The sequence below is a fragment of the Erithacus rubecula genome, assembly GCF_903797595.1.
Source record: "Erithacus rubecula genome assembly, chromosome: 4".
Taxonomy (NCBI): domain Eukaryota; kingdom Metazoa; phylum Chordata; class Aves; order Passeriformes; family Muscicapidae; genus Erithacus; species Erithacus rubecula.
This window is the reverse complement of record NC_136686.1, coordinates 7,487-21,915: the sequence shown is the minus strand read 5'-3', so window position 1 is coordinate 21,915 and position 14,429 is coordinate 7,487. Positions and strand designations below refer to the sequence as shown.

The 14,429-nt window shown below is 42.6% G+C and overlaps 1 protein-coding gene across 1 annotated transcript; it reads left to right on the top strand.

The window, feature by feature from the left end:
- Positions 1 to 1,460: 1,460 nt before the first annotated feature.
- On the top strand, positions 1,461 to 14,099 carry AEBP2 (AE binding protein 2; the record flags this gene model as incomplete). The annotated part of the gene is made up of 9 exons (XM_079303086.1): positions 1,461 to 1,727; positions 1,770 to 1,954; positions 6,064 to 6,271; positions 8,158 to 8,265; positions 9,006 to 9,192; positions 10,845 to 10,969; positions 11,997 to 12,064; positions 12,936 to 13,049; positions 14,069 to 14,099. 9 exons carry the CDS (start codon positions 1,461 to 1,463, stop codon positions 14,097 to 14,099), a joined length of 1,293 nt encoding a protein of 430 aa, XP_079159212.1.
- Between the last annotated feature and the right edge of the window lie 330 nt (positions 14,100 to 14,429).

Below are 14,429 nucleotides of genomic sequence, written 5' to 3'. Positions count from 1 at the left end.
TTATTATTACTATTACTATTATTACTATTATTATTTTATTCAATTCTTACGATACAGGAGAGAATTTGAGGTGAGAATCTCATCTCTGGTGGTTCCTACATCTCAGAGAAAAATCCTGCATTGTTATTTGTCTAAATTACTAGTGTGACTTTCAAATGCATCGTGTTTCAATATTTCTGTGGTTTTTTTAACCAACCTTTATTTTGTCATTCTCTGCTGAGCAACATCTAAACTGAACTGAGCTTTTCCTGTAGTGGAAATAAACATTGATATAAAAAATCTGAACCACACGTGGCTCACAGACATTGGTGCAGCACTAAATTTATATTTTATTGGGGATGGTGAGGAGAATTTTTTGGGTTGTTTTTTTTTTTTTTCTGTAAAGTCCCATTTTAAACGTGAATGAAATTCACGTGTTGGTTTGTGCTCAAGCCCATAAAACAATAAATTCTGTTTAAATAAACTAATTCTAAATTTGCCACGACCCGAATTTTTCTTGTGACAGAAGCAGAGGGGAGAGAAGGGGAATCATCCAGCTGTAAAGATTTTGGGAAATTTGGATTTGGGCACCTTTGGAAGGACAGATTGTTTCAAGAGAGGGAAAAAAAAAAAAAAAAAGTGCAAACTTTATATTTCTGCAAGGGGATTTTTGTTTAAATTTTACGAAACGTTAATTTAAAGAAATTAAAAACCATCCTAGGGAAAACCCTTATTCTAGTTACCCACCAAGTTTTAAAATAATCCTAGAACACAAAAAAAAATCTGCTGTAAACTCGTAGCCCTTGCAAGCTGTCATCTGTCTTTAATTAACATTCCATTAATGACGCATTTTTGTTTGGTTGCACACCGGTTTTGCAACATCTTGATTACTTTGATTACTTTCTCCTCGCTCCTCTCAAGTCGTTTGTTCTTTTATTTTGTTATTTGGCAACTTGTTGGTTCCTTGGGGGTCTTTGTTCCGTAAGCCAAAGGCTGGGGGATGCAAAGTGTTTAAAATTCGCATGGAACGGCGTTTTTATTACTTTTGATTTGGGTCAGACCGCATAGATTCCAGTCTGATCTGATAATTTGTGAAACAATCAGAGTTTATGGCGGTTCCGTTCCGCTGCAAATCCCCGCCCCTGCGTGCTGTACACTGGACTTTATCCCGATTTCCATCACCGTTAATTTTCCGTCTGTGTCTGCCACCCTTCGAGGGTCCATTTTCCCCTTTTTGTGATTGCTAATTAAAACCTCATTACGGGCGCCGCGAAATTTCCCGCGCCAAGTTTGTCCCCGCGCGCGCTCCGTAAAGTGGGCGGGGCGAAAGGGGGGCGGGGCGAGAGTGGGCGGGGCGAATGTGGGCGTGGTGAAGCGCGAGGGGCGCGCCCCAGCCGCGGGAGCGCGCAGGGCGCAGGCGCAGGGCGCAGGCGCGGCGGGCGCCCCGCCCCCGGCGCGCGCGGCAGCCGCAGGCAGGCGCCATGGCGGCCGCTCGCTGCAGCGACATGGCGGAGCCGCCGCGCCGCCCGCAGCAGCAGCAGCAGCAGCAGCAGCAGCAGCAGCAGCAGCAGCCGGAGCCGAGCGGCGGGGCTGCATCCTCCTCCTCCTCCTCCTCGCTGTCGCCGCCGCCCGCCGCCGAGGCGCTGCTGCTGCTGAACGGCGAGGCGGAGAGCATGTCGGAGCCCAGCCCGGAGAGCGCCAGCCAGGCCGGGGACGGCGAGGACGAGGAGGAGGAGGAGGAGGAGGAAGAGGAGGAGGAGGAGGAGGGCGGCAGCAGCAGCGGGAGCGGCGGGAGCAGCCCGCGCTGGGCCGGGCCCGGCGGGCAGCAGCGGCCCAAGGGCGGGCAGGCGGCCCCGGCCCGCGGCTCCGGCAGCAGCAGCGCCGCCGACGAGGGCTACGGAACCGGCACCGGCACCGGCACCGCCGAGAGCAGCTCGGACGGGGAACCGCTCAGCAGGCTCGACTCGGAGGACAGGTCCGTGCGGGGAACAACCGGGGGGGGGAACGGGGGGAACGGGGGGAGAACCAGGGGAGAACGGGGGGGAAAACGGGGGGAAAACGGGGGGAAAAAAACGGGGAGAAAACCGGGGGAGAACCGGGGGGAAAAACGGGGGAGAAACCGGGGGAAAAAACCGGGAGAGAACGGGCAAAACGGGAGTCAGCGCTGAGCGAGGGATGGGATTATAAACTGCTCAGTTCCTGAAAATGGGATATGGGATTGTAAACTGCTCAATTCCTAAAGATGGGATATGGGATTGTAAACTGCTCAGTTCCTAAAAATGGGATATGGGATTATAAACTGCTCAATGCCTAAAAATGGGATATGGGATTATAAACTGCTCAATTCCTGAAAATGGGATATGGGATTGTAAACTGCACAATGCCTAAAATTGGGATATGGGATTATAAACTGCTCAGTTCCTGAAAATGGGATATGGGATTGTAAACTGCTCAGTTCCTTAAAATGGGATATGGGATTATAAACTGCTCAGTTCCTGAAAATGGGATATGGGGTTATAAACTGCTCAGTTCCTGAAAATGGGATATGGGATTATAAACTGCTCAATGCCTAAAAATGGGATATGGGATTATAAACTGCTCAATTCCTGAAAATGGGATATGGGATTATAAACTGCTCAGTTCCTGAAAATGGGATATGGGATTATAAACTGCTCAGTTCCTTAAAATGGGATATGGGATTATAAACTGCTCAATTCCTGAAAATGGGAAATGGGATTGTAAACTGCACAATGCCTAAAGATGGGATATGGGATTATAAACTGCTCAGTTCCTAAAAATGGGATATGGGATTGTAAACTGCTCAATTCCTAAAATTGGGATCTGGGATTGGGAATTACACAATTAGTTCCAGCCAACTAACAATTAGTTTTGTTTGTGTTTTGTTGGGATAATTTCCCTGTTAAGTGTGGAGAATTGGGTGGTTTGCTCCAGAAATGTCCTGTGCACACGTGTTAGATCAAAATCTTTGTAACTAGACAAATTGTCACTGGACTTACATTTTAATCCACCAGTGATGAATTAAGATATTTATTTTGTCTTTAGCATTGGCTTAGCAGCAGCGTGCAAGTTGTGTGGGTGAATTAATGAGAATTTGAAATATATTTTGGAGGGGCACGTGGTGCTAATAATTCAGCACTTGTAGCTGCATTTATTGTTGCTTTCAAATTGCTTTTGATGGGGAAACAAAACAAGCCCAGATATTTTGTATGGTGAATATCTTTATTACCAAAGCTGCTGGTTGCTATAATTGAGTGGTTAAAATGAGGGGTTTTTTTTTTTTGTGAATTGGATGAAAGAGTTTGCTATAATGAGCTGTTGTTGTAGTAAATGTAAATACACTTGACAGAATTTGAGGAAAAAACGTTTTCCTATCCAGGCTGAGGCAGAAATAATTTTGCTTTTGTGTAGGATTTGATTTGTGTTTTGTGTCCATTTGTGACATCAACTTCTAAATGCCAAGTTTGTGCCGTGGGCTGGGGGGAAAAGGAGAATTTACCCCAAAATAAAGTGAGAATTGGTGATTTGCAGAGCCCTTGGGGCAGGTGGGAATGGAGTTTTTCACCCCTCTCCCAGCTGCTCCTCAAAGGTATAATGCTATTATTTGTAATTTTGCTGTTTTTCTGGTTATCTGTCCCTGTAAATGAGTCTTTTTCATAACTTGCTTTCTGTCAGGGCTTCATTTAAATATGCTGAAAAGTGTTTGTTGTAGAAAATTTAGAAATATTTAGCGTTGTGCTTGCTGTTTGTCACTGGTTGGTGACAGGCAGGGATAGTGATGACATTTGTGATTTTTGCAACACTCAGAACCAGCAAAGAATTAGGAAAAAATTCTGAAGCCTTTTGAGATGCTCGAGTGCTTTTTTTTCCCCTTTTTCACAATGGTGAAATGCCAAGTAAGAAAGACCTGGGAGATTTCTTTTCCCATATCATATTAAGAATTTACATTCTTAAATGAATTTTGTTCAGTTTCTGTGGCTGATTTTTAATGGACACTGTCTTTCATTTCCACTTAGTATAATGTCTATTCCATCCAGCCTTTTTTGTAAAATTGCAGTCAAGTCCTTATTTTGATCTTTTTTAGTTTATTTTTCCCAGTTGCTCTGTGATAACCTGGGTTTGTGTTGTGCAACTATTATGAGCCCAAATATATATATATTTCTTTTTCCCAGGTGTTTATACCTTATGCAGATGTGGCTTTACTCTAAAATGAGCTGCTGCTTCCAAAAAAAAATTTAAAAGCAAGTTTTTAATGTTGCCACTTGCCGTGCCACATAAAATTCTCTCTCTTGACAATTTTATTTTCTGCTGTCAGTAGTCAGATAACAATCCATATATTTAATACAGAATTTTGCATTTTTCTTTCTGATTGTTGGGTTTTTTTCCTGAACTCGGAAGAAGATAATCATTGTAAATCGTGAGATTGTTTTGGATACTTTCTATTTAAAGGTTTAATTTAAATTTAATTTAATCTCAGGTTTGTTCTGTCGCAGCAATATTTGCCTGTGCTCTTCAGTGCTGTGCTCAGTGCTCTTTGAACTAGAAGGAAAGGGGGAATTTTGCCTTAAATTGGAACTGAGTTACACTTTTTTATTATAAACAGAATTTTGAATAGCTTATAGGATCATAGTCCAATGTAGCACTTGATTCTCAGTTTCCAAACTCTGATATTTGCTGCTTGGTTTAAGTGCTGTGGGCAGCCTGTTTTTATTTCTGCTTCCTCTGACGGAGAGTTTTGATACCCTGTTAATCTGTTAGCCCTTTGCAAACACTTAGCAAACATTTCCACGAGAATAACTAAATTAGTTTGCCAAGTGTTAGTGGTTTCTTATGTCATTAATCACCCTTCTTGTCATAAAAGAAATCAAGATTATTGGGGAGCAAAGGGAGACATGGGCAGGGATCATGGGAAGAAGCTCTGTGCATCCAGGGTGTAGAAAAGGGAAGAAAATAAAAATAATGGACTTGGAGCAGGAGAACAAACATGCAAATGGATCTTCAGATTTGGATAAATGGTGTTTTTATTTTGATTGATCCCAGCGTGTAATAGGACAGTGCTGGTAAAATGGGAACCTGTTAATCTGCTGGAGCGAATGAGCACTGGGAATTCTGGTGAGGTGTTGGGAAAATTCCCCCTTGCAGCCTGGCAGGGTTAGCCAGGCATTGAGGAGACTGCTGAGAAATGCAGCAGGGATCAGGGAAATGCAGCAGGGGTACAATTACACTCAGTAGTGTGTCTGTGCAGGTTTCGCTGCAGCAGTGCAGTGTCCCTGCAGCCCGGCTGGTGCCGGGTGTCTGTGCAGGTGTCTGTGCAGGTTTTGCTGCAGCAGTGCAGTGTCCCTGCAGCCCGGCTGGTGCCGGGTGTTGTGCAGGTGTCTGTGCAGGTTTTGCTGCAGCAGTGCAGTGTCCCTGCAGCCCGGCTGGTGCTGGGTGTCTGTGCAGGTGTCTGTGCAGGTTTCGCTGCAGCAGTGCAGTGTCCCTGCAGCCTGGCTGGTGCCGGGTGGCTGTGCAGGTTTCGCTGCAGCAGTGCAGTGTCCCTGCAGCCCGGCTGGTGCCGGGTGTTGTGCAGGTGTCTGTGCAGGTGTCTGTGCAGGTTTTGCTGCAGCAGTGCAGTGTCCCTGCAGCCCGGCTGGTGCCGGGTGTTGTGCAGGTGTCTGTGCAGGTTTTGCTGCAGCAGTGCAGTGTCCCTGCAGCCCGGCTGGTGCTGGGTGTCTGTGCAGGTGTCTGTGCAGGTTTCGCTGCAGCAGTGCAGTGTCCCTGCAGCCTGGCTGGTGCCGGGTGGCTGTGCAGGTTTTGCTGCAGCAGTGCAGTGTCCCTGCAGCCCGGCTGGTGCCGGGTGTTGTGCAGGTGTCTGTGCAGGTGTCTGTGCAGGTTTCGCTGCAGCAGTGCAGTGTCCCTGCAGCCCGGCTGGTGCCGGGTGTTGTGCAGGTGTCTGTGCAGGTGTCTGTGCAGGTTTCGCTGCAGCAGTGCAGTGTCCCTGCAGCCCGGCTGGTGCCGGGTGTTGTGCAGGTTTTGCTGCAGCAGTGCAGTGTCCCTGCAGCCTGCCTGACTGCCCCTGTGTTGCAGCATCAGCAGCACCATCCCGGACGCGGACAGCAGCGTTTCCAGCGGCCGCTCCACGCCGGTGATGATGAACGGGCAGAGCGCGGCTGCTCCCGGCTCCAAGAGCCTGGGCTACGGCTGCAGCTGGGACCAGTGCCACGCCTGCTTCGGCTGCAGCCCCGACCTGGCCGAGCACATCCGCACACAGCACGTGGATCGACAGCGAGGAGGGGTCTGTGCATCCCCCCGGGGCAGAAACCCAGAGACAGGGCGAGAATGGGGGCAGAAACCCATCCCCAGAGACAGGGAACAGGATAAACCCATCCCCAGAGACAGGGAACAGGATAAACCCATCCCAGAGACAGGGAACAGGATAAACCCATCCCCAGAGACAGGGAACAGGATAAACCCATCCCAGAGACAGGGAACAGGATAAACCCATCCCCAGAGACAGGGAACAGGATAAACCCATCCCCAGAGACAGGGAACAGGATAAACCCATCCCCAGAGACAGGGAACAGGATAAACCCATCCCAGAGACAGGGAATAGGATAAACCCATCCCCAGAGACAGGGAACAGGATAAACCCATCCCCAGAGACAGGGAACAGGATAAACCCATCCCCAGAGACAGGGAACAGGATAAACCCATCCCCAGAGACAGGGAACAGGATAAACCCATCCCAGAGACAGGGAATAGGATAAACCCATCCCAGAGACAGGGAACATGGAAAAGCCCATCCCCAGAGACAGGGAACAGGATAAACCCATCCCCAGAGACAGGGAACAGGATAAACCCATCCCAGAGACAGGGAATAGGATAAACCCATCCCAGAGACAGGGAACAGGATAAACCCATCCCCAGAGACAGGGTACAGGATAAACCCATCCCCAGAGACAGGGAACATGGAAAAGCCCATCCCCAGAGACAGGGAACAGGATAAACCCATCCCAGAGACAGGGAATAGGATAAACCCATCCCCAGAGACAGGGAACAGGGAAAAACCCATCCCCAGAGACAGGGAACAGGATAAACCCATCCCCAGAGACAGGGAACAGGATAAACCCATCCCAGAGACAGGGAACAGGATAAACCCATCCCCAGAGACAGGGAACAGGATAAACCCATCCCAGAGACAGGGAATAGGATAAACCCATCCCCAGAGACAGGGAACAGGGAAAAACCCATCCCCAGAGACAGGGAACAGGATAAACCCATCCCCAGAGACAGGGAACAGGATAAACCCATCCCAGAGACAGGGAACAGGATAAACCCATCCCCAGAGACAGGGAACAGGATAAACCCATCCCAGAGACAGGGAACAGGATAAACCCATCCCCAGAGACAGGGAACAGGATAAACCCATCCCCAGAGACAGGGAACAGGATAAACCCATCCCCAGAGACAGGGAACAGGATAAACCCATCCCCAGAGACAGGGAACAGGATAAACCCATCCCCAGAGACAGGGAACAGGATAAACCCATCCCCAGAGACAGGGTACAGGGAAAAACCCATCCCCAGTGCCAAACTGGGCACCCTGCAAATCCCACCCTCAAATCCCACCCTCAAATCCCACCCTGCAAATCCCACCCTGCAAATCCCACCCTCAAATCCCACCCTCAAATCCCACCCTGCAAATCCCACCCTCAAATCCCACCCTCAAATCCCACCCTGCAAATCCCACCCTGCAAATCCCACCCTCAAATCCCACCCTCAAATCCCACCCTGCAAATCCCACCCTGCAAATCCCACCCTCAAATCCCACCCTGTAAACTCCACCCTGCAATATTAGCTATTATTTTTTGTCAAATATGAACTTTTCAGGCTCATATTTGATATTTTTTTTTCAGTCCAAGCACAATGATCCATCCAGTGGAGTGGATTTTTAACCACCCATGAGATGATTTCTGAGTTGTGTCCACAGGTGTATAAAAATGTTAATGAAACCTGGACCAAACAAAGAAATCCATGTGTTTGGATACCAAAATCCTGAATTCAAATTGTGAATTCTTTGAAGTATTGTCAAATGCTGTTCAAACATCCTTCTTTTCTAATGTGTGTGTTGTTTTTTTTTTAAATTTCCTGCTCTCTCTGACCTGTGCAAACTGTTTTTTAGGTGTTTGTTTGCCTGTGGAAAGGTTGCAAAGTTTATAACACACCCTCAACAAGTCAGAGCTGGTTGCAGAGGCACATGCTGACACACAGTGGGGACAAACCTTTCAAGGTAAGGCTCAGCAACTCTTTATTTTTTCGAAAAATTCTGTTTTTCCTCATCCATTGAAAAATTCCATCGCTGGAGGATTTCTTAAAAAGTGAGCTGAGCTTTCTCCTGTGCAGGACTAGTGCCCAAAGGTTTGTTTTTTGACAAAAAACAGATTAAAAAACTGTTAGTGCTTCTTTTAATTTATAATGGCAGGGGCAGTTCAGAGCTGTCAGTCACCCACACTGCTTCAGACCAAATTCTTCCATCTAGGATGTGAAAATTTAATAGGATTTGGCTTTTTTATTTTTTCTTCCTTTTTTTTTTTTTAGTGTAGGCAGCATTTTATGCCTCCTTCTCCCCCAAGTTTTACTCTCTGTCTTCCCTCACTTCTCTTTTTCCTTAGGTTAATATATTCCAGTTTTAAAGAATTTTATTTCAAGGCAGCTTTATTACTAAAAATACTTTTCTGTCACTGGGGTGTCTTTCCATAGTTACATTTTCTATATAGATTTTAATAATAGGACAGAAAACAAGATTAAACTCAGAACCAAGAGAGTAAAAATACTTTCTGTGCTGTTTCTGCTTGATTATTATTGAAGGACATTTATTTTAAATGAGTGCTCCTGAAGCTGAATATTTCAATAATTGCTACAACTTATTAAAATTATTGAATGATGGAGAGTTCAGTCCTTCCAAGAGATGGATTTGAGATGTTTTTGTTGTTGTTTTGACCCGGATATTGTGTTTTTTTCTCTCCCCAGTGCGTGGTGGGTGGCTGCAATGCCAGTTTTGCATCCCAGGGAGGGCTGGCCAGGCACGTGCCCACCCATTTCAGCCAGCAGAACTCCTCCAAGGTGCCCAGCCAGCCCAAGGCCAAGGAGGAATCTCCATCCAAAGCTGGAATCAGCAAAAGGAGGAAAATGAAGAACAAGAGACGCCGCTCGCTGCGTGAGTGGGGCAGAGCTGGAAACCCCTGACAGGATTCTGCAGGGAAAATCCCCCTCAAACTGCTTTTCCTGCAGGGAAAATCCCCCCAAACTGCTTTTCCTGCAGGGAAAATCCCCCCAAACTGCTTTTCCTGCAGGGAAAATCCCCCCAAACTGCTTTTCCTGCAGGGAAAATCCCCCCCAAACTGCTTTTACTGCAGGGAAAATCCCCCCAAACTGCTTTTACTGCAGGGAAAATCCCCCCAAACTGCTTTTCCTGCAGGGAAAATCCCCCTCAAACTGCTTTTCCTGCAGGGAAAATCCCCCCAAACTGCTTTTCCTGCAGGAAAAATCCCCCCCAAACTGCTTTTCCTGCAGGGAAAATCCCCCTCAAACTGCTTTTCCTCCAGGGAAAATGCCCCCAAACTGCTTTTACTGCAGGGAAAATCCCCCTCAAACTACTTTTCCTCCAGGGAAAATCGCCCTCAAACTGCTTTTTCTGCAGGGAAAATCCCCCTCAAACTGCTTTTTCTGCAGGGAAAATCCCCCTCAAACTGCTTTTCCTGCAGGGAAAATCCCCCTCAAACTGCTTTTTCTGCAGGGAAAATCCCTCCTCACTCATTTTCCTGCACTGAAAATCCCCCTCACTCATTTTCCTGCACTGAAAATCCCCCTCACTCATTTTCCTGCACTGAAAATCCCTCCTCACTCATTTTCCTGCACTGAAAATCCCTCCTCACTCATTTTCCTGCACTGAAAATCCCTCCTCACTCATTTTCCTGCACTGAAAATCCCTCCTCACTCATTTTCCTGCACTGAAAATCCCTCCTCACTCATTTTCCTGCACTGAAAATCCCTCCTCACTCATTTTTCTGCAGGGAAAATCCCTCCTCACTCTGGTTTTTCTGCACATTTCAATCTGATAAACTTGGCCAAGTGTTGTTTTGATATAAATTAGAGATAAATGTTGTGTCAGCTCTCTTTGAGCACAGCATTTCATTGTGTTTATCACAGTTTTAAGATTTAATTCTTCAGAATTGAGTTATGTTTTGTTAATCTGTCTGCACACAGCTGATGTTCTCATTAAATTAAGAAAACATCCAATTTCTGGACAGATTCTAATCTGCAGGAATAGTTGGGAAAAGTTAGAGAATTTTGAAAACATTCTGCAGTTTCCTTGGTCTCTGAGAATTCCTGTGTATTCTGAAAAGATAAATTGTGTTGTTAAAGACATTTTAAAAGCAGAGATTGCTAATTTCCATTGGATTCCCTCTGATTTTGATTCAGCAGTTCAAGAAATTTACAAAGCTGTTTGTGTCCTTTTCAGAATTTGGTTTTCTAAAAGCTTTGACTCTAAATCTGGATCAATGAGAAGGTTGATGAGTGAAGAGTTTGATAATTAAAACTTAAAATCATCATCTCTAACTGAACAGGGAAACTTCTCCAGAGAGGGGATGTGACCCAGAAACGTGTCCAGAGTTGATGACATTTTCTAAAAATGTCAAATATTGGATTTTCCTTTCCAACCTGGAGCAGGTGATGGCAGCACATGGAAATAATAAATGTGAATAGTGTGCAGCTGATTATTGCAACTGAAATGAATGAATATAATGATATTTTTGGCACTGTCTTTGGTTGTTTTCAGCACCTCTGTCCCTTTTTTGTTTTTTCCAGCCAGACCTCATGATTTTTTTGATGCACAAACCCTGGATGCCATAAGGCACAGAGCCATCTGCTTCAACCTCTCTGCACACATTGAGAGTTTGGGCAAAGGTCACAGTGTTGTGTTTCACAGTTCTGTAAGTATTCATTTCACCCTTTTATTTTATTTCCTTGTGTATCTAAAATAATCTGATATTTCAGCTTTTTCCTCTTAGTGCTGTAGATGCTTCAGCAGAAATAGTGGATATTTTGGGTTTTTTTTTTGCTGTCAGCAAAATGAACTTTTTAAGAGTGTTGGTGGTAATTTTTATAGCTCACAGACAGAATGGATTGCAACTTTCCTGATCCACTTATCCAACAACAACTTCGTGTTGAGGAAAATTGATTTTATCTGCTAAATAAGAATGTGGTTCAGGTGGCATTTCCATGGGGAGTGACAGTGCTAATTTGTTGTGGTGTATAATTAAATATCTAATATTAATATGTATTTTCTCCACTTAGAATCCTGAATAAATGCATTTTATTCCTGCCCCCATTTTTTTTCTTTTCTGGAGTCAAATTGTTTGTGTTTTAGTTCTGTGAGCTAAAAAGCCAAGCAGAATTATTTAAACTGTGGAACAGACACTGGGCTGGTTAAAAATCTGATTTATAGGTTGCCTGGCATGTAAGTAAATTATATAATGAAGTAAATTATATCTCTAAAACATTTCAGCATTAAATTCTTCTCTTTTTTTTAGCTTTTTTTACCTTTTTTTAGCTCAGAAATTATTTCTTTTTCCACAAGAGGTCAGCAGAACTCCACGTGTGGATTAAATCAACTTGGATGCTCATTTCCTTTGGATTTCCATTTTATTCCTGGGATTATATTCCAAATAAACTGTATTTAAAGTGCAGATCTTCTGGCTGAATTCTTATTTTAACTTAAAAACCTAAATGGGTTTAATTTCTTGGCAAAACAGTTACAAGTTTCTTGATATTCTTTATATATTCTTTATATATATTTATATATATTTATATATTTTTAATAATATTCTTTAGAGAATATTTATTGCAAGGAGTGTAACAATTTGCTTTCTATCAATGTCTGGTAGGACATGAAGAATAATTTTTGAGTTTATCAAATCTGTAATTTGCTTTTAATGATGGTTTTGTCAATTATTGTAGGTAATAGCTAAAAGAAAAGAAGATTCTGGCAAAATCAAACTCTTGCTCCATTGGACACCAGAGGACATGTGAGTTTATTGATATAAAATATTGATATTTTAAATGGGGAAGGATTGTGGGATCAAGAAACTCTCTCTAAATTATTTCATACCTTTGAATATTTGAGTTATTATATGATATTAATTGATTTTTGGTGCCAGTCAATCAGTTTGCTGAGTTATTTTTATTTTTTCCTGAGTATTTCAAATCTCTGCATGTGACAAGTTTCCATTTTTGCTGTTTGTACATTTGCTACTGAAAATCTCTTCCTAGACTTGGCTGTCCAAAACCTGATTTTTGGCTTTGTTTCAAAAACTTTTGTGATGTTTTTCCACCTTTGATGATCTGTAAAATTTACTGAATGAGTGGATTTACCTGCTGGGTTGGTTTTTTTTTTAATTTTTCCTCCATCTCAAAGGTTTAATTGGAGAAAGGTTGAAAACATTTCATGTTTTGAGTAGCTTTCCCCAAAAAAATGAGATTTTGATGGCAGGTGAAATCTGCAAGTGCAGATTTGGTGAAATGATGTAAAAATAAAATTGAGTTTTAATTTGAAACCTGCACAATTTCTGCCCTTTAATTGAGCAGAATCAACAATCTCTAGTGAAATAAATTACTGTCTTCTTTTTTTTTTGTTGCCCATTTTCACATTAAATTGTTGCAGTTTGTCAGTGAACTTTTGGAATATTCTTCTGGAATAATCTCAATTCCTTTCAAACCTAAAAACCTTTGGAGCTTATAAAAATATAAAAATTGCTGCCTTTTGCTTTTTTAACCAGGGGAAAATGTGCCAATTGCTTCATGTGTACTAATTTACCACCTGATTTGTTATGGTAAGGAAAAAGCAGTTGTTGTTTTTTGAATGGTTTATTTTTTTATTTTTATTTTATTTATTCATAGTCTGCCTGATGTGTGGGTAAATGAAAGTGAACGACCTCAGTTAAAAACTAAAGTAGTTCATTTATCCAAACTCCCAAAAGATACTGCCTTGCTCCTGGACCCAAACATTTACAGGTAACTTGGTTTTTTTTTTCCTTTTGAAACTTGATTTTTATTTGATTTGGATTTTTTTTCACAACGTCCAAGAGTTCAATTCTGGGGTTTGAAATGATTTCAGATTTTTTTTTTTTTTTTTTTTTTTACTTCTTGAACTAAAAATCTAGTGATTGACCAAGAGGCAATGTGTGTATTTACCAAGTGTATTTTACTTTTTTGTGCTTGGTGTACAGAAATTCTAGTAAAGGAGGTACATACAGTGGAATCCTGAAAGATCACTTCTGTTAAGATCACATGCTGGTTTGTATACCAATTTTTTTTAAAGTCCAAATTTCCTCTTTTCCATTTGATATTGGAATTTGTACTTGTGTTCAAGTACTGTTGGTTTTTTTTTTTTTTTTTTTTTTTTTTTTTGGCTACAAGATTCTTTCACCTTTAACTTTGATTATTTCACTGATCAAATGAATTGAAAAAATTAATTGGACAATCTGCAAACCAATCCTGCTGTATTTGCTGCCTTTGTCAATGTGTTTGAAATATTTCCCTTGGTCCACGAATCATTAATGTAAAATTGTGTTATGGCAAGATTGGATCATATAAAATTTTATAAAAATTCACTGTGTTAAGCAGTTTTAAATCTAATTGAGGTGTGTTAATAATTTTATGCTGATTACCTTTGCTGAACTCCATAGAATAGTTGGCTTTGAAAAGAAAAAAAAAAAATAACCTTTTAAAATAAAAATTGAATGATCTCTGGATTGGGGGAAAAAAATGAGCAAACCTTTCTATCTCTCCCCCAAAAAAAAGTGTGGATCAGCCTGTGATTAAAATGGGTTTTTTGGGACCAAAAATGACAGAAATTAAAAACTTTGCAGGAGGAAAATGAGGTTAGAGAAATTCAGTGCTGGGATAGAAAGTTGGAGAGAATTATTTGGAATTTGCACTTTTCTGGGATCACCTGGAGTGTCTCAGTGAAATCAGATTTTGTGCTTGTCCCAGGGTTTATTCTCAATTTATTTTATTCTTTTTTTTTGCAGGACAATGCCCCAGAAAAGGTTGAAGAGGTGAAATCATCCAGTCACTGACAATGGACTTACAAATCAAGTTGCACATTAGTCAAATCCCATTTTTTTTCTCTTTTTTTTTTGTTTTTATGGTTTATAAATATTTATGCTTAGTGCAAACATTCTGTGAATGAAGTTGATGCTTCAGTGGAATATATTAATTAATATATGTGTGTCCACATCTTGCTGGGATCATTTTCCTGCCCTTGCCCAGAAAAATCTTTGGGGTTTTAAAGCAAGTGGGGAGTTTTCATTTTGCTTTATTTTATTTTTTTTTTATCCCTTTAGCATCCCCCAATTCTCTTGTAAAGTTTATTTGGGCTGATGTTTTTCT